Source organism: Heptranchias perlo, chromosome 19 (assembly GCF_035084215.1).
Source record: "Heptranchias perlo isolate sHepPer1 chromosome 19, sHepPer1.hap1, whole genome shotgun sequence".
Taxonomy (NCBI): domain Eukaryota; kingdom Metazoa; phylum Chordata; class Chondrichthyes; order Hexanchiformes; family Hexanchidae; genus Heptranchias; species Heptranchias perlo.
This window is the reverse complement of record NC_090343.1, coordinates 22,403,299-22,430,684: the sequence shown is the minus strand read 5'-3', so window position 1 is coordinate 22,430,684 and position 27,386 is coordinate 22,403,299. Positions and strand designations below refer to the sequence as shown.

At 38.3% G+C, this 27,386-nt stretch overlaps 1 protein-coding gene across 2 annotated transcripts; it reads right to left on the bottom strand.

Moving 5' to 3' along the window:
- Positions 1-325: 325 nt before the first annotated feature.
- LOC137335226 (protein-tyrosine kinase 6-like) lies at positions 326-27,386 on the bottom strand. 2 transcript variants are annotated; one of them, XM_068000468.1, is made up of 9 exons: positions 26,947-27,386; positions 19,631-19,752; positions 16,435-16,598; positions 14,498-14,666; positions 9,822-9,980; positions 7,517-7,698; positions 2,844-2,997; positions 2,569-2,745; positions 326-1,459 (listed from the first exon to the last, which is right to left on the bottom strand). In XM_068000468.1, the coding sequence occupies exons 1-9, from the start codon at positions 27,297-27,299 to the stop codon at positions 1,368-1,370; spliced, it is 1,572 nt and encodes a 523-aa protein (XP_067856569.1). In that variant the 5' UTR covers positions 27,300-27,386; the 3' UTR covers positions 326-1,367. The 2 variants fall into 2 exon arrangements, with proteins under 2 accessions (XP_067856569.1, XP_067856570.1); XM_068000469.1 differs by having other exon boundaries at positions 1,373-1,459; positions 2,518-2,745.

The following is a 27,386-nucleotide window of genomic DNA, read 5'->3' as shown; positions in this document are numbered from 1 at the left end:
ACAGAGGTAGGGAGGGGAAAAGCAATGGAGGAATTTAGAAGCAAGCTTGAGGAATCATAGAGTCATAGAAATTACATTACTGAAAGAGGCCATTTGGCTCATCACACCTGATATAATTTAATTGAATTTTCAGAAGGCACTTGATAAGGTGCTGCATATGAGGCTTCTAAAGAAGGTCAAAACTTGTTAGATAGCCATTCAAAGAAGGTTGATTCTAATTGAAGTGATCAAATTGGCAATCACCTTTATCAGGCTGCTACACATGACTTACAAGTTAAAAACAAAACATTTTGTTTCCCTCTGTAATAGAAACAAACATTCACTCTTATTGTATGGAACCCAAACACACATTTATTATGGGAATTAATGCATCAAACAAAAACCATACACTTACAGCATTTACCCTGAGTTGCTTCTTTAAATACAAATAGCTTTATTAAATACTGATGACAAACCTAAATCAGATTATAATGAGGTATACAACACACAGCCATGATTCATTAAAGATGAATTCTGCTGCATTAAGAAAAGCAACAAGGTGGTACAGAAGATAGTCCAACATGTTCAATCAAACATTTGGATTACAGCATCTAGAATTATTAATGTCATATAGAAAATTAATAAATATTGCACACATTCACATTGTTTTGTTTGCTTGAAACAACTTAATACAAAGGACATGACTGGCTGCATGTTGGTATTGCTGAGCTACAAGATCTTGCCAATCAATCACCACATGTCACAGTCCTAATGAGGGACATTCTATTACAGGCAGAAAGTAGAGGCAACCACTTCACTACAGGGAGGGAAATACAGAGGTTAATCTTTTAAAAATTGACTCAAATCATTGCTGGCCGCTTTTCTATACCTCCTACCAATGGGTTACTGGGCAGTAATGATAGGGAGTTGGAAGCAAGTCTCCTGGCTCCAGTCTTGGACAAATACAGTAATACCCAATATTAGAAACAGTTTCTGTGTAAATTAGAATTGTTTATCCAATTACTAACGTAGCAAAATTTATCGTCAGAGAAAATTGGCTGGAGTATCACACTTGACTTTTTTGAGGATAGGAAGAAAATATCACCACAAATTAAAACAAAATATAAGCTATTCAATAGAATATCTAAGGTGCCAGGACACTTTAAAAGAACAATATATACAAACTTTACTTGGGAAAATCTGCTTCAGGAACCCTTTAAGATTGTTGGACTATTTCCAAGCAAACAATATCACAAATCTGATAATGTTCATGTTCTAAGACTTTGATGAAATGTTTTGTACTTTAAGTAGCTTGAATATTTCAGCATTAAAGATTTTTAAAAGTTGCAAAACCACTCTAAGCAAAACAAGATTAAACAATTTGGAAACTAATGATGACTTTTTGTTTTTTTATGTAACTCGCTGAATGAGGTTGGTTTGGACACTGTTCCCACTCTTGCTTGGATTCTTGATTTTTGGTCTGTGGGAAAGTTAACACTAGTAGAATTAGCAACATTAAATGAGACACTCGCAAACAAACGCATGAACACATTCACGATACATACTCACATATAAACACACACACACTCATATATAAACACACGCTCACACATTCACTCACTGACACACACTCACATACATACATTCACTCACATATGCACTAAGTTCAGACAGAATGCATCGCCTCATTGAATTTTACTTGGATTTTAGCTCGAAAAACAAGATTACTAGTTAAATAGCAAATGCTACATAAAACTACACTTGGGCATGTTAGGGTTGATTATCCTACAGGCCCGTACGCTGAAGCCACATTGGCAGGTGGGCCTTCTGGCTGCTCCATGCCTACACCCCTGATCCCAATCAATTTCCCATACTCAGACCCATTTCGATAGAAGTCACCTAGTGGGATTCTCACCTGTGTCAGGAAGCCCGCCTCAGTGTGGAGAGGAAAATCACAGCTGCAGGCTTCAGAAGTAGCCCGGCCAATTGCCTTTGATGCAGGCAAACAAAATGTATTTTTTTGAAATAGTCAACAAAATTTGGGCCTTGCAATCAATTGGGGCCTTTAAAATTGATTCTATCCCCATCATATAGCAATACCATATGGCATGGACACATTTCACTAAACTTTCATTATAACCAGCAACACTTTAGTAAACAATTTTCGTTTAACTTTACACAAAGAGGAAAGTATACCCCTCTCCCATAAATATTTTAACAGGTCCATTCCTTTAAAAAGAAAGTTTCTTTAATTTCCCCGACATTCTGCAACGACTACTTAGTAGCAATGATTAAATAAAGATAATTTTATTTTCAAGAGCTTTATAAATTGGAACCATGTGTATTATTGCTAACAGCAACAAGGAAATTTTATTACTTGGTTTGTAAAATGGCAGTGATACCTAAAAAGTTTAACCCAAAAGTCTATTACCTCTGGACTGCTTAATATTGAGTTAGGAATTAAGGATACTTAAGGTTCATGTGCAATCCCAACGCTGTAGTTTTACAATGTTGTAATAATATTTTAAGGAGCCTCACATTTCTAGTTTTAACAGAAATTTTTCATGTTGGAGGTATAGCAGATTTCACCTTCATAATTGTTGAAGGACACCAGTTCTTGTACTAATGCCTCAAATGATGGGCGCTTTTGAGCTAGATTGTCCCAGCACTTAAGCATTATTTCATGCAATTTCTTGGGACATCCATTAGGACAAGGCATTCTGTAATCTTGAGAAACCATGCTCACTACTTCTTGGTTGTTCATTCCTGCAACACAATGATTTATGTTAAAAAGACTGATCTTAAAGGTTTTTTGTGAATGCTTTTCAGTATGCAGATACTGTACAACAAAATACAAGGCTTACCTGGATAAGGTGTTTTACCGTAAGTGACTATTTCATAAAGTAGAACACCAAAAGACCACACATCAGATTTCACAGAGAAACGGCCAAATTCAATGGCTTCTGGGGCTGTCCATTTATATGGAATTGTAACAGTTTGTGACACATACACATCCTCCTAGATGTTAAAAAACAATAGAATGTTACATGTGACAGGGGTCGGCCATTTGGCCCAAGAAGCCTGCTCTGATGTCATAATTAGATCTTAGTAATTGAAAGTACATAACTTTAGCACGATCAGATTCCATTTGTCCTAAATTCATACCATGTAGTATAATTTAAATATTACGTCAAATCAGCCTCATAAAACTTCCCATACATGGAGTGTGCATCATTTAAGTGCAAACAGAGCGCCAGGGGCATGAAAATCGCACACCAGACTGTTTTCAGGTTTCAGCTATAACACACTATGGCCACTAGGTGGTACTAATATTCCAGTGTCTGTTATGTGTAATAAACTCCAGTGAACAGTTTGGAAACATTGTATTCGCTATCTTTAGTTGCTTTCTCATCTGGTGATCCATCAGGTAGATGCTCCCAAGTTTCTATCAATGCTGTACAAAAGCAGCTGGTAGCTGGCATACGAGAGCAGTCTGAGTGGCTATTTTCCTTTCCAATGTGGGAAAGAATTGAAAATTTGAGACGCATCTCCCCCTATGAACTAGATGAGAAGGGAACTCACTTTGTAGGGAAAAATCATAGGCGTGAATTTACATTCCACCATTCTTTGGCACAACACACACCCATGCTTGGATTTGCTCACAGTGGGGGTATAAAAAATTACTCTCTCTCTTAACGGTTTATTATCACCTTGTTATTGTTTGCAGTAAAGATAGCATCTAATTTCATGTGACATTAGTACCCATTGCATGGTATGTACATTAAGGAAATAAGGTTATATGCAAACCTGAACTTTCCTCTATCACTGTAGGAAATCAACTTTTCATATTTGTTGAATTAATAAACCTGTGCATAGGCCAGTACTTTCTAAGCCAGGTGAGTTGGATCAAGCTGAAATTTAACAAAGCCGTATTCTTGTTTTAAAATGTCTGTTTTCACAATCTCTAGAAAATAACTGAAATGTGAAAGAATGAGAGAAAGAACAAATGAACAAACAAACTTGCACTTATACAGATCTTAGAGTATCCTCAGGATTTCCCAGAGCACTTCACATCCAATGAATTACTTTTGAAGACACTGCTATGAAGTATATTTACTGATCATTTGATTTCTAAATCAGCAGGAATGTGAAATAACCATTGATTGGTTGATTCTGAATTTGTGAATTGATAACTGTATGGTTGTTGGATGACAGTGGCATTCAATAGCTTGCAACTGAGCCTGTTTTCTGAAGCCCCAAGTTCCCAACACCACTTTGTTGGTGGTTGTGCCTCTGACTCACCTGGTTGATGTGCTCATGCCCTGGATGTCTATGATTCCCCTGATCTCAGCCATGCACTTAGGACAGATGCTGAGCTCATCTAGCTGCATCACACACTGGCAGAAGAGAGAGATAAGGTAAGGGGTAAGAAAGAGAAAGTGCAAGCTAGAGGGAGAGCACGAGGGAGACATCAGTACAGTGTGGTGGAAGGCCTTAAGGATGTAAGCATGTCAGCTTGTGATGTGCCAGCCAACTAGATGCCTTAAATGTTCAAGTATAAATACTGTGTTCCAGACTTACTTGACATGTAAGAGGCAAAGGCATGTGCCCGTCTGGAGACAACTCATGGCCCAATAAACTTGTTCAAGTTCCATCACTGGTTTTTGATGCTGGACACAATTTTGCTTTGAAAAGGGGCCCTCTTTAGTTAAGTGCCCATATACATAGATAAATCACCAGATTAACATATGCCATGGTAAGAATGAGAGGCTGGAGTGAAAACCTAGGCACTTAGAAAAAAATGAAATTACTTCCTAATACATTGAACAGAACTTTATGTTCAGTAGGTGTGGGGGGAATTCTCAGTGCTGAGAAGCCAAAGACTGTCACTTTTGGTAGCCAGTATTAAGCATCATCACTTCAGGTACACAATAATCTCAGTAAAGCACTCCCCATTAAATGATTGTGACATTTTAATTTCCCATACCAGCCATCCTTATTATCTTTCTGAGTGAGACTGTCAATTTGTGCTGAGCCGTGGGTAGTTTTATCCTATATGCTTGCACAAACTAGGAACTGGCTTTAAACTACAAAACTCAATCCCTGAAGCATCTTTGTACACCAGCAAATAAAGGAAGGACTTCGATATCATCATTCTGTGCTGGTTTAAAACTCAAGTCCAAATTTGAAGGATAGTTTGGTAACCTGCTCTGCTGCTTTCTTTCTCCTTTTATATTTTGATTTTTGAAAAGCTATTTTATTTATAAGCTTTGCATCAGCGTGACGGAGCGGGTAGCTGCGTGTCAGAGCGGGTATCTGCGTGTCGGAGCAGGTATCTCTCACAATTTGTTGCCACCAATGTGATGCAATTTTGAGGTATTTTAATAAGCTGCTGCCTCTTGCAACAGTCTTGCCACACTTCCTGTAAGTGGACCTCATGCCACTTAAGAATCAAAAGCTACAGCTCTGCATTTTTTGCTCCTACATAGATCTGATACCCTTCAACACAGGTACAATTCTAGATCACTAATGCTCGCTGTACATCATTCTCTCCAATGCACCCTGGAAGGCAGCATTATCAACACACCACACTCAAGCTGGCTCAGATTCTAAATTAATTAACTAAACTTATTTACAGATGTTAAATTAGTAGGACACATCCAGAACAGTGCAAGCTTATGTATAATGACAACAGTTGCCAGGAATTCCTCATGAGTAGCCCAACTCATCGTGAAATGTGCAATTACATATGCTACCATTTTCTTAACCACAATATGAACACATATCATAGCCCATCGAACAATGGTGCCACCAGTTGGAAGTGCAGAGCATATGTTAAGCATATGAGAAGTAAAATGAAGAGGGAGGCTATGAAGTGTATTTGCTGTGAAATGTTCACATTGAAGGCAGCCCGATACATTAGATGGGTAAAGAAATGTGAAAACTGCTTTCAATAAGCTTAAAGAAAAGGTCATGGCCTCAGGGACAATGTGCAGGAGCTTACAAAGGCAAAAAAAGTGAGGCAATTTGAGGGCAAATGGAAAGTTTTACACTCAGTCAAATGAGCTATCACAAGTCAGTGGTCATTAAACCTTGAGAGTAATCCATCAGGGATTGAAGAGCAATATAACCAAGGGCAAGGTTTTCATGATATGGAGACAAGAGCAAAGGGGAACCAAGGAACTGGGGATACTAGATGGGTTAAGATTGAGAAAAGCAAGAATGATAAGAAAGCCTACGAAAATACCAATAAGCTTACAATAACAGATTACAGGCACTGTCTAATGCTGCAGAAAGAAACAAGGTCGTAGAAGAAAAGACAGGTATAATATAGAGAGAATAGGTTTGACAAAGATGAAGTTTGCAGATTACAATGAGACTGTGATTGTAGGGGATTCTTTGCTCAGGAAGTAAATGTGTGTCATAAAGACATGGCCTACAGAGTGGTGAGCTGTCTACCAATCGCTGGAGCAGTACAAATTGAGGAAAGGCTAGAAGGGATACTGAAAGGGACAGGACCAGGCTCTGTGGTGGTAGTTCATAAAGGGGTAAATAACATAGGGAGAATATAGGTACCTTAAAAGGCACGTACATGAAGATTGCCTCAAAGCTCAAAGACAAGGGATGCAAAGTAGTGCGCTCTCATATATTTCCAGTGTTTGGGGAAAAAACTCCAGTAGCTTAAGTATTAAAATAGCAAATGATTAAGTTGAAAGTGACATAGGATTCTTAGTAGAATTGACGCTAAACATGTCCAAACAAGTCAAAGAAAGTCATGGTCAAACTGGGCAATGCACTTGTCAGACCACATATTGAGTACTGTGTCCAGTTCTGATTGCCAAGGAACAAGGGAGACATTCAAGTGCTGAGAAGAGCCATGAAATTGGTCTCTGCTGCAAGGGGTCTGAGTTCCAAGGAAAGCCTGAAGAGACTTTGGTTTTCCAGCCTTGGAAAGGAGGAATTGGAAAGATGATCTTATGCAAGATGTTACTGCAAGATAGTTAAGGGAATGGAAAAGGTTAGTCTGTAATATTAGTTTAAATTAAGCTATGTGAGTAATACAAAGGGACACAGGTTCAAACTAGTAAAAGGTCATTTTAGCACTGATATCAGGTAGTATCAGGTGGGACGTCTAGGCAAAAACTCTGAAATCACTTAAAGAATAATTAGAAGCACAAATAGCGGGACTGTAGGGTCTCTCTGGATGGATGGATTAACATGAGTTGAATGGCCTTTCTCATCCATAAGTATCGTGTGATCAAGCACAAAATTCCAAAACGTGCAAAAGATTCAAGCAAAACAGTTCTTGGCTAATTGTTTATCTGGATTGACCTGTATTCGAAACAGCTCTCAAAGGTAAACTTTAAAGCATATTTTTGAATTTATCCTAATTAGATTTTTAGCCATTTCTGGTGTGTTGGTCTACATCTGTTCAATATAGTCCAATCCAGAGGAGATCAACAAGTCTAATGTCCTGTTTCTAGCATGAACACATTTAGTTTTATGCACATGTGATATGGAAAGAAAGCAACATTACCTTTATAACTCTCGCTAATCCGAAGTCAGCAATCTTGCAAATGCAATTATCTCCAACTAGAACATTTCTTGCAGCCAAATCCCGATGGATATAGTTTTGGGATTCCAGATATGACATCCCCACTGCTACCTGGACTGTCATGTCAAGTAGTTGCTCCAAGTTCAGATGGAATCCTTCTTTGCCTGATAATAGTTTAAAATCAACAAAAGTAAGGACACAGCGAACATAAACATTGATTTTGCCAAAAAACATTTAACTTTCTTGAGATACCTCGATTCGCATCTTGGCTAGATCTTCTTAACATCAAAGTTCACATATGAATTCGTAACTGAATCATACAACACTTTTGTGTGGGCTATTATTCCACAGATTTGTGTAATGGCAAAGCACTTGTACTATATTTCTGTGTGCATTAAGCATTTATACACCGACATTGCTTATGGGAAGATCTATTACCAAATCCTTGATATAGAAAACGCACTTTAATTCAAGAAATATTACATACTGTGAAACCTAAGTAAAGCAGACAGATTTATAATTTACTACATTTTAGAAACTAGCTGGCAGTAGATTGAAAGTAGGTCAGATCAAAACCAAACAAGTCAGCGGGATGTCTCTCAAAATAATTTTCAGGCAGGACCCACATGATCTTCTTTTACTGTGTAAAACCATTCCTGCAGATGGCCATTCATTTTATAGAATCATAGAATGATACAGCACAGAAGGAGGCCATTCGGCCGATCGTGCCTGTGCCAGCTCTCCAATTAGTCCCACTATGGAGTAGTGATACTGAAGTTCTTTGAGCTAGTATCAAAGTTAAAGGAGGAGGGCAACGCAGTCTATATGACCCCTCAAGGGAGACCTACTTAAAGCAAAAGCTCATGAGTTCCAGCCATGAAGTCATAAATTGGATTATTAATGAGCTAGATAACAGAAAGATTAGCAAGGGGAATTGTTCAAATTTGTCCAGTAGGGTTCCTCAAGACATCCTTGCTGTTCACAATATTTACTAATGGCCTTAAAAGGAATTATAAGGTTTGGCAATAAATTTGCAGAAGACACTAAGTTGCATGAGAAAGTTTGACAGAGACAAGTCAAAAAAATCACCTACAACATTTACCCCACAGACGATAGGAGTGAACCTGGAGATAAGTTATGGATTTTGCAGGACAAGTTCCCAGATGGTATTAGGCAGTATTATGATTGTTTTGCCTCAGGACTGGTTTAAGAACATTCAAAGCACTAGGTAAAATTTCTGAAATAAAAACAGAAAATGCTGGAAACTCTCAGGCCAGGCAGCATCTGTGGAGAGAGAAATAGAGTTAACATTTCAGGTTGATGACCTGTTATCAGACCTAAAATGTAAACTCTGTTTCTCTCTCCACAGATGTCGCCTGACCTGCTGAGTGTTTCCTGTATTTTCTGTTTTTATTTCAGATTGCCAGCATCCGTAGTATTTTGCTTTTGTTTTAGAGGATCAGATTTCTGGTTGGGGAGACATAACCTGCCTCAGGGCTCACGGGTCCATAGAAATGACAAAATTTCTCTTTTTGTTCTTCTACTGATAATCATCAGTCCATGCCCCTTGTTACCAAGTCATCAACCAGCACAATCAACCTCTCATTATTTACCCTCTTATAACCTTTCAGAATTTTAAAAATCTCTGTTCGATCCTTAGCCTTCTATGTTGCAGTGAAAAAAGCCCAAAATTTTCAAGCCATAACTACAAGCTGAAAGATGATAGGTTGATCTTTGCAAACAAAGTGCTTTCTGAGAACTTTGTTATTCTGGCAATGGTATTCCACAAACATTCCACTGTATTAGTGTAAGTGGAGTCCAGTTCCGCAATGGTGGAAATTTCAGAAAAATGTCCTGCAAGGGTACTAATCATTATCTTGAAAATTTTGTGTTGCAGTCTCTTAATTGGTGGTAGAAGCATATAATTTGCTTGTTGCTAAGATTCATCTTTAAGTGGATCTTCTTGATCTTGATTTTGCCTAGTTTGTTTCAGTCCCTGTCGAGATATCAATGTCAAACCAAACCAGGACCCCCAGCAAAAGAAGGCCCAATGACAAAAGAACACTTAACTATCCCAACAAAAAAATTAAGCAGCCGCACCCATCAGTCAATTAACTGTAGCTCCCAGCTTCCAGCAGCACAATTTCATATGCACAGGTTCAACCTTGATGGCTGAATTTGGATAAGGGCCCTAGACACTAACCTAAGCATCCTATATTATACTTACATCACAAGAAAACATGCCAAAATACTGGACAAGTAAAAATAAAAAGAATGTCTACTCAACTTCGTAAATAACTTAGCATGCTGCCATTTTTCATTAGTTCAGTTACAATGTAGAAAGGATCAGCTGTTGTGCATACTGCGTACAATGGCAATACATGAGGATGATGCAACTTCTTCATAATCTGTGTCTCTGCCTGGAAATCTTTCTGATTCATTACGTCTGGAGAAAAAAATATGTAAAATTGTAAGAATAGATTTGACCAAACATTAACTTTTTTTGTTTACTACACCTTTGCTCTTCTTAATGTCATTTTCACAAAACCTTTCTGCCAGTTTTAAGGTATAATTACTTCATAGTCAAACACCGAATGCAGGGGTTTCTTTTGAATTGTTTAAATAGATTTCATTATAGCCTTCAATAGTTTAACACCTTCTTTCTGAAGAGCCTCTTTCTGAAAAAGAAAACAAAGACCCACCATCAACGTAATCCTAAAGTACAATTTGAATATTATAGAATGACATCGCCATATCCATCAGGGAAGATGTCCTCTGTGTCCAATCTTCAACAAAATCTTTGTAAACATGTTAATGATTTTGTTAGGAGTAGGACAGAGGGCATCTTTGCTGTAAATTATGTTATTTTGTCACTTCATATTTCATTAGAAATAACTTCAAAGGGCAGGGAGATGGGATAGAATTAGTAGTTGGAGTTGAAAAGCTAGCACCAGTAGAGGTATCATAATAGCTGCCTCAGATGTTGTAATTTCAATGATTCTATGAGCCATTACCGGCAGACAGTACATGCAAATCCAACCATACCAGTGATGCTTCTCAAGCCTGTGCATATTTTCCACTTCTCGCAATAGTGATTTTATTATTGGTCTCCCTTTATATTTCCCCTTCCCCCATCTTCAGTTGGTTATTTTCTACCATTTAATGATGTAACACAAATTGTGGGTAATTGCTTGACCTGTCTGTCTCCATCTCCCTCTTCCATCCTACCCAGTACAGCATACCCTGACTGAAGGTGACAATTTATCTGGGAAGCTCATGAGCATGAATCCATGCCGTTATTTGGTGGTGAGAGAGGAGACAAAAGAGCTGCATCACTAGGCTGGCTTTAAAGCCAAGTTAACACTTTTGGCAATCAGGCATTTTATTTTTTCCCTTCTCCTCTTCTTCAGCTTTTCCCATCCTCTCCCAAGTCATTGCTGCTCTGGAATCAACTGCTAGGACAAGTATGAAAGCAGTCAGGGTGACCTGTCCTTCAATTATTTCTCCATCCCCCCAAGAACTAGTAACCTTTATAATGGAGCATCACAATCTAATTTCTACGGTGGGCAGGGGGAGTGGGAGGGGTGGAAGGATATCCCCCAATATGCTAATCAGTCAACAAGCATGGCATGTGTTACTGAAGGACTTTAATATATCTGATAATCTTGCTATTCAAAACTGTTAACTGGTGAACTATATATGGAGTCTAGTCTAAACTAACCTTGCTGACTTTATGTCAATTTTGGATATTGAGCATAATATCAACTTGCAATAAAGAGAGCTCAGTTGGTGCTGAATTACTGCGATACACTGAAGTGCCTTTATAACCTCAGATATTAATTCTGTCAATTAATAATATCTACCTAAGTATCTTGAATATTATTACTGTTAGATATTCAAATGCTGTTAACTGTATTACTAATAAGGGAATGTTGGTTCATGATTTCATGATTTGACTTCCTTTTCAATGTTTTTGGCAAGTTATTACTCACTCACTCACTCAGTATCTTACATGTATCTTTATAGAATTAATGTCATTATAATTTGGAGCAGTTGATGTCAGATGTTTCAAGCAAGCCAACTTTAGGCTTTTAGTACTTGCCTACATATGGATGGTAAATCCCCAATGGTTCTATTCATTAAAAGCTTTTTTGGTTTATTTATCCCAGTGTTCTTACAATATATTGGCATATGGGAAAGTAATAGTTGTTAAAGCTATATGCAAAAATGCTGCACTGACACAAAGAAATATTAGCAAGGATATAGCAAGTAAGATAAAATAAGTGAAAAAACGCAGAGTTATGCAAATTATATTGTACATTTCATAATGGAAAACAGAATGTGTTGCAGAAAACAATTTCCATCGGCCAGATCACCGTCTCAATCCCATTGCTTTGATATGGAAAGGCAAAAGTGCCACATAATAAGGCAGTGGACCATATAACTCACTACATATGAAGAAGCAATAATCAAGTTATTCAGGAGGAAGTATCTGAACTGTGGAGCTTGGAGGGGTGGTCATAGCTACTGGTATGTACAAGATTATTCATATATTCTACAAAATGCATAACATATTTCATCAACATATCCACATACAATTATTGTTCAGAAGCACTTAATAGGGTATGTTAAAGACAATACAATACCCAAATGGACATGTACTTATGTACTCATACTGTGCCATCTGCTCTCTTCTCAGAAAAGAAGAACCCAGTGGTTGACCTGGAGTGCATCATCTAATCTGAGGACCAAATATTACCACTCCTACTTGCAGTAAACGCCAGAACAAATACAGTCTACAGAAGTAGTACATAATGATGTTGAGGAGGAAGCTTAGGTTGGTGCAGGTAAAGGAATAGGGCAGTGTTCCAGCATGCTGAGTTGTTCGGAGATACAGTCCTGAGTAGTCCTGTTTTGCAATGGGGGCTGTTGGTAAACGAGATTTGCACTGAACAGTCACTTGCCTCCTTACATATGGCATTCGAAGGTGATATGATTTAGTTGAACCAATGGTTGTCTGAGTGCATGGCAACACCAGTGGCATCAGCAGTGAAGGCATTAATCACACAGTCACAATAAGACCATTCCTCATGAATGCTCCCACTGCTATTAGGTCCAAGATACAATCATGACCAACTTCAACTCACAAGGAGAATGGTTACAGGCAAAAAAGGAGGGACTCCAGACCTCATAGATAGCCGCTGTCCTTTGCTAATACAGATTAGTGGACAGTAGCTGGAAATGTGTAGAGTAGCTCAGAGGCATCAAAAGTTCTGTGCCATCAAGTGACAGTAGGCACCATCTCTGAAAGCAATGTGTGCACAGTGACTTCAGCAAAGGAGATCCCTGGCACGGATAGTGGTGCATTAGATAGTCACGGATACAGGTAGTGACTGTTCTGTATCTCTTGCAGATTGCTAGTTTGCTATGATACCATCTGTACCCTACTCCTCCACTTAAGGAAACATCTAGTAGTAAGGCATATCCATAAGCAACACAGAAAAGTTAGTGACACACAGGCAAACACATTGAACACATACAAGTAGCATTGCACAACTGAATAAGTTCAGTTTCACTATTCCTAGATGGTGTAGAAAAGATAATGGCAGATATCCAAAGGCCAAACAAAGTGAGATATCCCCTGTGGATACCTGAAAGTTCTCTATGACACTGTCACTGGTAGTGTGTTGAAAAATGCTGATTGTTCCTGCAGGTCTTTGTGGACCAGGTGATATTTATCAGTCATAGCCTCACTGGTCGGCCCGAGCGTCTTTACTCACTGCTTCCCTGTCATGCCCGGGTAGCTGAATTGGTGTCTTTATACCCTCCATCTGGCCTAGTCATGTGGTTTCTATGCCATCATGCTCGTAGGCCACCCGCTCCTCCATCTTTGCTCCACTGGAATATGTCTGTCAGTGTCTGCTACACCCATAATGTTCAGGTAGAAAACGGCTCTATACTATTCACTTCTCTCACTGTTGTGACAATACTTCCAAAATTTTCTCTTAATTAAACTCACTAACTCCATGACTAAGTGAAATACTCAAGCTTAGATTTGACTGTTACGCTATGGAATGCTGCATGAGTTTCTCATTAAATGATTTAAACAAGACATTAACAAGCAAAATCAGTTTTAAAAATGTTTCCATTGATGTTTGTTCAATTTTTGGAGGGGCAAGAATGGTTAGAGCAGCTCTAAACATGGATAAATAATCTGTTGGCCCCTTCTAATAAAATTAGACCACATACTTTTTCACCAAAATTAGCAAAGACATGAAAGTAGGCCTATGAGTTGTTCCTTTCTAAGTACTATGCAGTTTTAATTTATTAAAATATCAATAAACAGGTTTTTTAATGAGCATATTCTACTGGAAATGAAATGAAATTGAAATAATGGAGTGGTTTCTTTAAGAAAATTAAATAACTGTCCTAAATGGATCATAGGATGCTATAAAAATTGGAAGAGAACTTAAAGGTCCACATTAAACTTTATACAAAACAGCACAGAAATTGGTTCAATTCTTCAAGGCAGTTATTTTTAAATTAAAAATCTTAGCTGAGAATCAATAACATTTTCATTCAAATATCACCTCAGTGCATAACTCAGTTGAGACGGGGGTTTCAAACAAGGGTCTCCTAGTAACTAGGGGTGCCCAAGATTTTTTGTGGGTTATTACAGACACTAACAGATCTAGGATTTATTTACCAATGAGGCAACAATGCCAAGAACAGTCCTTTCTAAAATTCCAGGCCTATAAAATTCAAACAAGATAATCTCCAACAAATAAGATATACAAGCACAAATAGACCAATGTTGCCTAAGCTTCAAGTGCTGCACTACCAGGGTTCAGAGGCTGCATGTGGCCCATGGACTGCAGTTTGGACACCCCTGCCCTAATTGAACCAACCACTCTAGTGTTAAAGCTTCTATGTAATCACATCTCACCTCCAATGCATCCTTACCAACTCGTACTGTTTTGATGGCTACTTGAACAGTTTCATTCCAATATCCAGCATATACGTCTCCAAAATGTCCAGAACCTAGCTTTTCCGTAAAAGTGAACTCTTTTCTTGGCCGCTCCCAGTCATCCACAGTCACATAGGACAAATCTCTTATATTTGGTTGCTGTTGCTTCAAATATAAAATACATACAAGATTGGAATGAAAGTTTCTTTTAAACCATCATATGCATTGATTGTTAAAGTAAAAACTGATATTTAATTCCTTAGCATTCGGCTTACCAGACAGACCTTTTCATGAGCTAATTGGAATATATTTTCTACGTAAGAACATAAGAAATAAGAACAGGATTAGGCCATACAGCCCCTTGAGCCTGCTCCGCCATTCGATAAGATCATGGCTGATCTTCTACCTCAACTCCACTTTCCTGCCCTATCCCCATATCCCTTGATTCCCTTGGTGTCTATAAATCTTTCAATCTCAACCTTGAATATACTCAATGACTGAGCATCCACAGCCCTCTGCGGTAGAGAATTTCAAAGATTCACAACCCTCTGAGTGAAGAAATTTTTCCTCATCTTGGTCCTAAATGGCTGACTTCTTATCTTGAGACTATGACCTCTAGTTCTAGACTCTCCAGCTAGGGGAAACAGCCTTTCAGCATCTACCCTTTCAAGCTCTCTAAGAATTTTATACGTTTCAATGAGATCACCTCTCATTCTTCTAAACTCCAGAGAATGTAGGCCCATTTTACTGCCTGGTGCTGTTGGTGAATGAACACTTTATACGCTCAAACTAAATTCCTCTGTGCACCTTTTTACTGCAGACATTATTCCATTTTAAATAACCAGCAACGATGACTGTGATAAAAAAAATGCACGTTGAAATTAAGCGTTCATACAGGAATAGTGTTGGTTGGAAAATAGTCACAAGCGTTTCATTTAAAGAACTCATTGATGATCATGTTGGCTTTTTGCAGATTAAAAAAAATAATGAGCTACCTTCAGACAATGTCAGACACAACACTACACAAATGTGAGGAGCAAGGAGAGTAAGCTTGACTTTAGGCTTTAGCTGTTCATTTGAACCTCGGCTCAGTTGGTAGCAGTCTCGCTTTTAGGTCAGTAGGTTGTGGGTTCAAGCCCTATTCCAGGTCTTGAGCACATAACCTAGGCTAATAATTCTGTACTGAAGGAATACTGCATTATTGGAGGTGTTGTCCTTCAGATGAGATGCTAAACCGAGGTGTCTGTTCTGGTGGCCATTAAAGATCCTGTGGCACTATGCAAAGAAGAGCATTCTACTCACAGAAAGATCTCACAAACAGCAATGAGGGTTAATTTGTTTTTTGGTTGTGCAAGAAATGTTGACCAGCTATTCCTACCTAAAATTCCTCCCACAGCCAAAATAAAGCAGCCTAGCATGTATTGCAGTTTGTAAGATCTTGCTGCGTGCAGAATGGTTGTACTGTTTGCCTACATACATCATAGCCTTGGCCTAACTTAACAGTATATGGTGAATGTGGAAGTGAAATTAATAGCGTGTGACAGACTGACACATCAGGGTAAATTTTGTGTATTCCTGGTATGGAGCCTAGTCTGTCAGAAGCAAAATCACAGGCAGCACATGTGCGATTTCCTGATATATGAGGCTCCATGCCAGGAGCATGCAATCAGAAATTTTACCTCACAATGTCAGGCAGTGCAAACGTTTTATCTCAAGAAAAGACCAACCCATTTGTACCCACAGCACACTGACTTCTGCCACATTTTGACTTTAAAGTAAAACTGTACATTGTTCTTGATGTATAACTCTCCAACAGTAATTTCATGCCAGGCTGACTTACATATTAATTGCTGTAAAAGCTTTTATTTCAAAAATGCTTGAAATATGTAGAAGATATAATAATCTGGAAATTATTTACTTAAAATTAACTTACATTCTGACAAGGTGTAGTTAACCGGAGACCTGACCGAAGGTAATTTAATTTGTAGCATTCCACGAGTTCTTTCAGACTTGAAAATCGATTGATTGTATTCAGGCAAAACTGCCCAGTTTTATTTTGCAAGATACGATAATGTATTACAATGGCTCCATCTCGAACTGAAGAAGAAAGGGTAAAATGGGAATTCTATATAATAGAGTAAGACATGGAAGATTGTGAGAACCTGGCTAGATAGTTTTTCTGAACTCATTAGAACTCCAAAAAGAATAGGATGTAATAGATAAAAACTTTCATTCAGCATTGACTACTTTGAATAGTTGCAGTCTCCCCAGATTCAAATTCTAAAACCCTCCACTCTTTTCTGTCTGTATTCATTGAATGGAGTCACTGGACCAGCAGACAATAATGAAAGAAAAGCATTAAAAAAGTTGAGAAGTTGCATTCACTCTGATCAACAATAACTTGCACTTATAAAGCACCTTTAATATAGTGAAATATCTCAAAGCACTACACAAAGTATCAGTTGAACCTAGCAAGTTTAGAGTTTTGGGAGGTCATCAAATAAGGAGTTATTTAAAGGTGTGGAACAATGTAACAAAACAGATTGATTTAAGAAGAAAATTCCTGGTGAATTTGTAAGTGAGTGTCTGAAGGCTTTTCCGCTGTTGGTGGGCTACAGAAACGGGGGATATTTAGTAGACAAGTCACAGAAGAACAAAGAGTGTGAGCAAGGAATGTAGGGTTGGAGGAGATAGCAGAGGTGAGGGGTGGAGTGTGGCCTTGGAAGGATTTTGAAATCAATGTGCTGGGGTACAGACAGCCAGTCAAAGTCAGTAAGGAGAGGGGTGAAAGATGAGTGGGATTTAAAACAGGACTGAATGCTGGCAGCAGGGCTTTTATGAGCTAGAGTTTACATAGAATGGAGCTCAATAGGCCAATGAGAAGAGCTTTAGAGAAGCCAAGCCTGTAGGTGAAAAAATACATGGATGTGGGTTTTATTGGGGATGAAGTAAGGATGATGGATGAAGATGACAAATAATTGGGAACCAGAAGTTGGCAATCTTAGTGATTGTTTGGAAATGAGCTCAAAGTCAAACAGAGCAATAAGGTTGAGCACTGTCGAGTATAATCTGGGAAGGGGGGTTGAATTGGTGAAAATGTGCAAAATTTCTAGCAGTTGAACAGATTTGGCTTTGGTCTTGCCAATGTTAAGCTGCAGAACATTCTGGTCACCCATAACTTAATGCTGGACACGCAGTTGGACAAAATAGCAATGCTACGGAATCGGGGGGGGGGGAAGTGGGTTAGTGCTGTCGTCAAGCTGAGCATCACCAGTACTCTAATGGAAGCTGATCCCATGCTTATTGATGTTGCTGAGGGCAGCATATAGATCAGGAATAGAAGGCGGCCAATGATGGAACCTTTAGCCACAGGGTTGAAGACAATGGAGATGTTGAAGAGGTCAAGAAGGGATATCACAGTTCTATAACAGTCACACACGATATTGGTGACTGTGATCAGGTCAGTTTCAGCCTGTGGGCAGTTGGAAGGGATTTGACTAAAGAATGGTGTGAAAAGTATGAATGGAGATAGGTGGAGATAACCAAAGGAGATTTGTTTAAAATGGATTTGCAGCCATTTCCCAATCTAATTGGCTCTATCTAGAATATCTCTTTTTCAAAATATTAATTCTATTTAAAAAAAAATTAAACTGGCTGAAGTCAGACTGGTCCCTATCCACCCCTCACGCATAACCAAGGGAAGGCAAAGAGAAATAGAATTTAAATATCCTAAATTTTCACACACAATATACAAATGTAAAATGGAACATCAGATTTATAATATTGTAATCCTGACGCAAAGGATGCAGTTTTTATTGATTTTTTTACCATGTTTCCCTTTTCTTCTGAATGAGGTAAGTTATACTGTGGTACTGTTTCACAGGTGTTGGGAATATCTCACCTAAGTGACCATTCTTCATGTGTGAACCTGGACAATGAATGTCAGCTCCATCATATCTTCACTTGATGATAACACACCCACACATACACATAGGAGTAACTGGATATGAATGAGGAACACGAACCGTGGCTAATTTTCCCCCTCATTATTACAGAGATGATAAGACTATTTACAACTGCTCCCCAGCCAAGAGTAGCTTCTCAGCAAACAGCAGGGATTAAACCTGGAGCCTAAATCAGGAAATAGGTATGTGGATGGGGCTTTTCTATAATACAACCCATCTCCATGTAGGTCACCATCAAAAATAAACAGAAATCTGTAGGCTGAAAATTACACCGTCCAAACCAAAGTGTGGACATTCAACAGATTTATTTCAAATCACTCTCTCTTTGAAATAAATGGGTTAACATTTCCACAAAATAATGGGGAGAGGAATTTTAGATAGCATTAAGGGGTAGATTTTGACTTTACATTCGGCAGTCGAGCTGCAGGGCGCTAAACAGGCGTTCCGATGCAGCTCGCCAGATTCATCACAGGAAAATGGGCCGGAGCTTCCGCTAGGAAGTTAAATGGGGGGGCCGCAAAGGCAAAGAGTGGGGGTCCTGGGACAGCAGCAGCCTGGATTATTTTTGGCAGCAATATCCAAGCATTTGTCTTCATGAGCCACATTAGTGCTTACCATGGAGTCTCAGGAGCCACATATAAAGCTTAAATCCTTGTTTCTATTAAATTGCATATGTCTCAAATTGCTTACATGAACAGATCCTGGTATTCTGATTTAGGGTTTGCCCACCAAAGAGGCGAAATGCCCTTTACATAACCACAAATCAGAAATATAAGCACAAATAGGATTGAATTCCCAGGGCTTTTAGGGCCAGATTGCTGGGGCTTGGGAGCAGCATGTGGCCCTGGGCTACAGGGTTTAAAAATTTAAAATAAAAATGTTTGTTCTGGCTCCATTTTAGGAGGAAACCGAAGCTGTTGATTGTAGAATGTTCCAGTACAGGAAATCTGGTACAGGGCTAACCACAAACTGACTGGGCATGTGGTTTTGACTGTCTTATTGCAAATGAACGTGGGCAATTATGAAACTCTAATCACTACTCCACAATTTTTAGCATTCCATAAAGATCATAGATAACACATACGGCAGCACATAAAGTCCTCATGATATCTAATAAAATGCATGAGTGGGAGAAAATATTATTTACTTGTATAAAATGCTTACCTGACAATGCATATACATTTTCTTGATTTTCACTTTTGCGGATGAGGAAAGACCCAGTCATATTTTGGGGAGAGAGTAGAATACCTTTTGCTTCAGATCGGCTGAGTTTCCCAACATACCAGCTACAAAAAGAAATGGTAAATAAATATGTTTGAGCATAAATATATCTAATGCAACCGTGTGTTTTAATGGTCAATATACTATATATTTCTACAATGACCTATGGGAAATGCAAAATGCATTAGTGTGCTAATGTTCTACACAAGATTGTACCTGTAATTATCTAATTTTGAGTTCCCCTATCTCACTAGGCTGGAAGCGAAGATGAAAGCATGGAATGAAGGCCAGGTATTTATCTACAGAGAGAAACACAACAGGTGATATTTTTTTCTCTGTTCACTGTGAAAGTAAAACTCAGCACGAGCATAAAATGGGTTTCCCCATTTTATACTCACACTAACTTTTCATTAACGTTAGCAAATGGCGGTGGGTAATTCAACTCTCACCCTACAAATCAATACAGGCCATTCACAAACTTCCTGGAGGCTAGCTGAAGAATGACACATGTCACTTACCCTCCCAGTCAGAGATTGCTATTTAGAACAGGAACAAAGGAACTGAACTTTCTAGCAGATGATGGCAGAAGGCAATCTCTCCCCATCCCACATCAGAAAATCATGGTCGGTTGCTCCCAGTTTTCTGGCACTAGCAATGGGTGAGGTTCCTCGCTGGCAGAGCATACTCAGAAAATTACACTTAGAAAGAAGTATTGAGCTTGGTCTGCGAACCTGTTTTTCCTATTCAGTTGCAAATGTTCTGACATCATTCAAGTACATACCTGACATTAGACATATATTTTTTTAAATTTAAAAACAAGAAATGTATTAAAAAATTCTACATAGACATTTTACTAATTGAACATCCCTCAACCTCAGCAAAATAAACGCACAAGCATGGGAAATACTTTGAATTTGCTGAATTTAAAATATATTGGAAACAACCTTTGTGTGTATTTAACCAGATAGAATCCTTATACACAATCAATTTGTATGTTGCTGCTCAGTGTTGATAATATAAAGTTGGGTATTTTTAGGCAGAATCCATCTTGCACTAATTTATATCTTTGAAAAAAGTTGATGTTTTCAAATTCTCTGTAAATTCAGGCATGAGTTACGTACATTTTCCACTTGCATTCTTTTAGCATGGAGCTTTGCCCAGTGCAAGTGCACATTGGGAAATCGTGGGGATGTAGCTGATAATTTTCCATTTATTAATTTTAATGAACAGAAAATTATGGGCTGCGTCCATGTGATTTCCTGATATGCGTTCGTTGCAGGTGAGGCTCTACACCAGGAATGCACAAATGGATGGGATAGATGGTGAATGGACTCAAGGTGAAATCTTTGCCAAGGAGCTGGCAAAGTATGTGAAAGAGTTCAATGCCAACTGTCAAAGCTGTAATGGTGGTTCCTTAGGATACTTAAGCACAACCCATGTAAACCTAAAGTGGCATGTCTTTTTTAATCAATCTATACTATCACTGCAGCAGAATTGTACAATACGGCAATACATTTAGTGAAACCATCAATGCAAAATGCCATCATGTAAATAAATAGGGATTGTAAAACCCTTTGTATGACTAATCTGATGCATAATTAAGGAAGTCCAAGTATTTGAGCTGTGAGAATGAGGTGCCTTACATACAAAAGTACAATGTGGTTAGAAAAAAAGTGTATAAACAACATGGCAGGGGTCAGAAATATCCCAAAGTGCTTTAGATGAATTATTATGGAGTGTTGTCATTGTTGTTATGTAGGCAAATATGGCAGCCATTTTGCAAACAGTGAGATCCCACAAACAGCAATGTGATGAATGACCAGTTAATCTGTTTTTTTGGTGGTGTTGGTTGAGGGAAGAATGTTGGCCAGGACACTGAAAAACTCCCTGCTCTTCTTTGAAAAGTGGGATCCTTAACATCTATATGAACCATCAGTTCAGGGACAATGGGGCCTCAGTTTAACAACCCATCTGTATGACAGGTTAGAAATAGGTTTCTAAAGGCCTAAAGTAAGCCAATGTCTGCCTAAAACTGACCCAATTGCCAACACAAACAGTGCTTTAGATTGAACCCAGAATAAAATAATCCTAGGTGTGGGGTAGATTACATTCCAGCTTTTTAAAGCAGTCCCTGGATTTGTAGCTACATCTGCTTGATTGCAGTCCTGCAACCATCTAGCTATGTAGTATAAAGGAAGCACTAAAAATAAAAATAATTTGCCTACTGCTACCTGCATCATGAAAAGCCTGAGTGATAGCAATATAAAAACAAATGAGCAGTTCTACAGATAGATAGGTATAATATTTTGTGCATGTATTTCTGCTTTACACTAGCCCTAAACTTATGGAGTGTAAATGTGGAGTTATGGCCTGACCTGACTCCAGAACAAAGCAGAGTCAAGACTGTAGCACTGGTGTGAAGCAAAACCATTTTGCACCAGACGTAGTGTAAATCCATTTTTAATTATTGAAGAAAAATTAAGCATAGTGAAAGAAAGAAGAGAAATCCTAACCAATAAAATAGTGACAGGGAAGATAGGTAGCAGAATGGAGTCTAGCATAGAAAACCTGAATAAAATAAGCTTCTATGTTAGACACCTTATGTAGGAGTAAACAAACTTAAAAAAAAGTACTTATACAGAAACACTTCCAATCTAAAGTACTGCCCACAATAAACACCATTATTAATAGACCAAAATAAAATGTCTGGCATCTGAGATGATATATTTTCTGCTTTCCTAATTAAAAACAGTGCATTGGAGTCCTGACAATTCATGTTTCCCAGCCAGGTGCCTTACACTGTTTGTTACACACCATCCTTCCTAGCCCTGGTGTTCTAATGGAATTGAAAAGTTCAGTCCAACAAACAAAAGAGGCAGATGCTAGTGCAAGCAAATCTCTCTCATTTTCTAGGCAGAAAATTCCATTCTGGGTTCAAATTTGGATTTTGGCCAAATTTTAGCTATTCCAAATATCCATTCCATCTTAAATTGGGCAGAAAGATTTCTCATCACTATTCATACACAAACTGAGGTATTGGCACTCTATGCAAATCTTGTGGTTGAGATGAACAGATTCCATCCTCTCAATGTTCCAATTATTTACTAATGCGCAAAATATCATAGATCAATATTCATTCATCCTTAAAAATTCCTGTCTATTAGCAATATTTGAGGTAAATAACAGTTTAATTGGGAACATTGTGAGCATCATGAGTATCCACTCAAAACATGGCTCATGATACTAGTCCATAGTCCATCTACTGAGGCCAAGAACCATCACTATCAAACCCATAACACTAATTGATCAATTGTAGCGATGCCTAGAAGACAACATGAAACAAACACCTTGCAAGATTTTTGCTATTTGCTTTCTGCTGCCCAGCTTGCTGTTAAGAAGGGTGGGTGAACACCTACAAACTGATAAGGAGGCACAGCACGACATGAAACAATGTGGAAGAAGTGTGTGACAGATGAATTAGAACTAAAAGGATAAGGCTTAAACTCCATTATGTTTTAATACGCAGAGATTCTTAGAAACACACAACTGTTTATGCGGTTAAGATGTTGAAAGCCAGGTCAGGCTAGAGCCAGGTATGGTGAACCTTGTAAAGCTCAAGAGCTGGAAAAAACAGTTGAATACAGACAATGAGCCGCATGTTTTAAATTTTGTGTATTACTGTTTTCACCGTAACTAAACATTTATTATGAAGTAAATTTTGAAATCTAGTATATCAATGAAAGTTTTAATATGATTTGTTTCCAACAATTTATTTGAAATGCTTACACATGTTTTTTTAAAATCTTTTCCTGCCTCATTTTCCTTTCCTTCTTATTCTCTTTCTCTCACACACATAATCCATAATTTTTTACTGCTCCATCTCTTTCATTCCCTCACTACCTGGGTCTCATTCCCTCTTTAATTATCTTGCTCCCTCTAGCTCTCACATGTCCTCCATCTCCCTCTCATTCCATCTTTCCCATTTTTTCTCATTACCTCACTTCTTATTTCCTTTCTCCCATTCCTTCTGTTTGTGTTCTTTCCTTGTCCCGTTCATTTTTCTTTCCATCTTACTTCCATTTTCTCTTGCACATCTGCTCTCCTTCCTCACTCTTTCCCTATTTCTCTTATTCTTTCTCTCATTCCACTTTCCTCTTTCCTATTCCCCTTTCTCATTACCTTTCTTCTTTCCTCTTTTACTAGTTCCCTTTCTCCCTTTTATCATTCTCATTGTCTCTCACAGCTACCATCAAATCTTAGTCTCATAACCCTGAGTATGCACTCACGCCAGGAAACAGCGTTTGGTGTGCTATTTTCCGCTTCAGAGGTTAGTAGCTCTGAAGGTTTTGCTTGTGGTGGTGGCACTGATGTTACTCCCTGCTAACTGTTTGCCAGGTAGCTGACTCAAGCTAAAATTAGAAGGAGCAAAATGATTCAACAAACCTATGAACAAATAAATTAATTTATGTATGGCAGGTTATGGTCAGTAAAAAAGTAAAAGCATGATCTGTGTGCACTCTTTTCAAAATGGACCTTATTACTGGTAACAAAAAGGGTTTCGACAGTCAGGAGTCGTGATCCTTTGAAATTTCACCTTTCATTGATGCTTGGGGGGAGAAAAATTTTCTTTCCCCCATCAGCTATCATGAAAACATGAAGAATTGATGTCATACAATTTTCAGCTTGAGCCAAACATAAATTAATAATATACCAAACTGCCCTCTCACTTACAGTCAATCAGTTATTTGTCATATGAATGGATGCGGATTAGAAATTCCTGTTTTCCAAGAATGCCTATTGTTTTCCCAGAGGACAGAACCAATGCACATTTTATATGTCTTCTCTGAACTTTGGAACTTCTGCCTATTCTAGTTTCTCTTATCGCTCCCCCCCGCTCCTCCCTGACCACCACACAAAATAACCCACTTCAATCAAGGGAAGATCATCAGACATCTGATGAAATCATGAAACTCAAGACTTGATATGCAGGTTCTAGCACATCTGCCCATCAGTCTATGTTGTTTTCTAGAATGGTTCTCGACTACTTTAGGATTTTGAAGTAACATAAATTATATTTTTTTTCTTTCCACGCACTAAATTATATCTTCAGAGTATTTTTGTAAATGAGAAAGGAGAGAGAAAAAAAATAGGATGGAGGATTACTGGAAGCATGTATGCAATTTCTTAATAAGCACTCCCAACAAGCAAGGCTCCCCACCAGGAGCGTGCATTCATAAAATTTACCCCATTTGAGATACAACTCTATGATGCTGGTCATTTCTTGATCTCTGGTAAGAATTACATTGTTTCAAACCAGTGTGCATTTACTCAGAATATTGGGAAAATATATTCATGTTATCTGAGTTGGTTTAATGTAAGACAACTTTAGCATATTAAATATGGTGTCACATCATTAAACACTTTCTGCATTAATTGCACTCTTTGTAATATTGGGAATTTTCAGTTAATCATTCCTCAGGTGCAAAATTTGAATTTCCACTCTTAGCGGGGCTCAGAGACGTACATTATTTATTCTTACACAACACAATCTAAAGAAACAATTCCAGACGTTTTTTTAAATTCCAGACTTTTGCTGTTTTTCTGATGTTGCCCAAACTGGTGTTAATGGGGTGTATATACTTAGACTGATGGAGAGATGCAACAGCTGCCTATTATGGGGGAGGGGACTGATATACTGCTGTTGGCCAAACATTTCAGCAATGACAGATTTGACAAAGTATCTTTTTTCTGGTTATGTTATGATACTTTGAGTGCTCTCTAATATGCATGGCTTATATTGAGTTGTATGAAAAACGACACCATGTTACAAAAACATGAACACTAATGTTCAAATAATCTATATCACAGAAAACATTCCTGTCAGTTCTGACCTTTTACTCTCATGCTCCCCCCTCACTGATTAACAACCTACAAAATCAAATATAATTATGTACCCCAAAATACTATTTAACCTCCATCTCAGACACAATCCCTGTCTATAATGGGAACATTGATCTTCAGCAATATTTAATTTTCTCGGATTTGGTAATAAATGAGGTTTCTATTGTACTGCATTAGAAAAAAATATCAAAGTGAATTGAGTAGAATGGGCAGATTTTGTGCTCAGTTTTTAAGCACCCCCCGTCCCCCAAAGATATTTGTTTTCTTATTAAGTACCTTATGATATAAATAATATGTTTTTATTGATCTCCTAATGTCTGAGTAGGTAAGAGAATAAGTTGCTGAGCCGTGCGGATTAGGAAGATCCAAGGTTCAATCCCTGGCCTGTATAGGGTTGCGAACCCTCCAGGATTGCCCTAGGATCTCCAGTCATTGAAGATTAATCTCCTGCTGCAAACAACCCAGGAGAAAAATATGTATTTTTTTAGAACATTTTCTTTATTATAGAAATATTGGAAATTTTAAAAAAAAGGCTGTTTGACTGGCAGGGCCATTGGAGGTGGGAGATCTTGTGAAGAAGCCTCCAGGAATAGGTCCAACCAGAGTTGGCAACCGTAGGTCTATAGCAAGTTAGCTAAGCCAAGTGGCAATAGGGGTTCCACAAAACTTTAGTGTTACTGATGATTTCCTACATTACAACAGTGGCTACCTTTCAAAAGTACTTAATTAGCTGTAAAGCCTTTGTGACATCCTGAAGTTCTTTTACTGGGATAGGGAGAGAAAGATTGAACGAGTGTTTCCACTCCTGACTGTTATCGATTGACTCGTGTTGGAAGTATACATGTCTGGAACTCTGGCGTAGGCAGGACTGGGCTCGGCTGTTACATTATGTCCCCTCCTTATTTTAATCCCATTTATTTCAAATCGGTCAACACCTTCACCAAAATAATGGACAAAGGAACAACAGATGAATGTATTCAGCTTTTGTCCGCAACTTCGCCAACAGTATTTTTCGACTTAGATTTGTTTATGGACAAGGAGAAATGTATTAAGTCATGGAAAATCAGCAGGAAGCTCTCCCACCTCAGTAAGAGAAAGGTAGAATGGATTAAAATCCAAAACCTCCCCGCCTCTGAACAGTTTTAACTAAAACAATTCATGGCATATCTGCCAAACAAATACACGAGTGAGATTAAAGCCAGGAAAGACATACCTACATACAATTCTTCAGTTTCAGAAGATACAGAATCAGTCAGAAACAGCAACAAAAGTAACATTTGTCTCCAAGTAAATTCCATGACAGGAAGCACTTGGACTTTACAAATTAAATGCTATGAAAAACCTTTGAAATCACTTACAGTTCTGTGGCTAAACTTTCTTTCTTGGCAACATAATTATAGGGAATATATCCTGTGCATTTATCGCCATTGGAACTATTTATTTTTTTTGCAAACCACCAAGCTCCAGAAGAATAATCATCATCGTTAAGGATTTCAAATTCATCCCCAGTTCGAAAGGACAGCTCCTCACTTGCCCTGGCGCAAAAATCATACAGCGCCGTGTAAATAGTCTCTTTGGGATCAGTGACAAGAGATTCTTGCTTCTGTGGTAAATCTTTCGCCCTTTCGTCCCCGGAGTTACTACTTGAAGCGAAGATTACATTCCACACCGAATTTAAACATGGACAAATCCTTCGCAAGGTTTCGGCCATGAAGATGGACCTGGAAGGTGATTATTACTGATCGATTCTCACACCGCTCTCTTCGCTTCTTCTTGCGCTAAGGGCTGATTGTGCCCT

What these genes read in the sequence shown, in the direction of transcription:
- LOC137335226 (XM_068000468.1), bottom strand. Translation starts at nt 27,299, where the DNA reads ATGGCCGAAACCTTGCGAAGGATTTGTCCATGTTTAAATTCGGTGTGG. An exon ending in CATGCTAAGTTATTTACGAA is followed by an intron (nt 7,699 to 9,821) that starts GTTGAGTAGACA and finishes AACTATTATCAG; the next exon opens with GCAAAGAAGGATTCCATCTG. An exon ending in GATTAGCGAGAGTTATAAAG is followed by an intron (nt 2,998 to 7,516) that starts GTAATGTTGCTT and finishes TTTAACATCTAG; the next exon opens with GAGGATGTGTATGTGTCACA.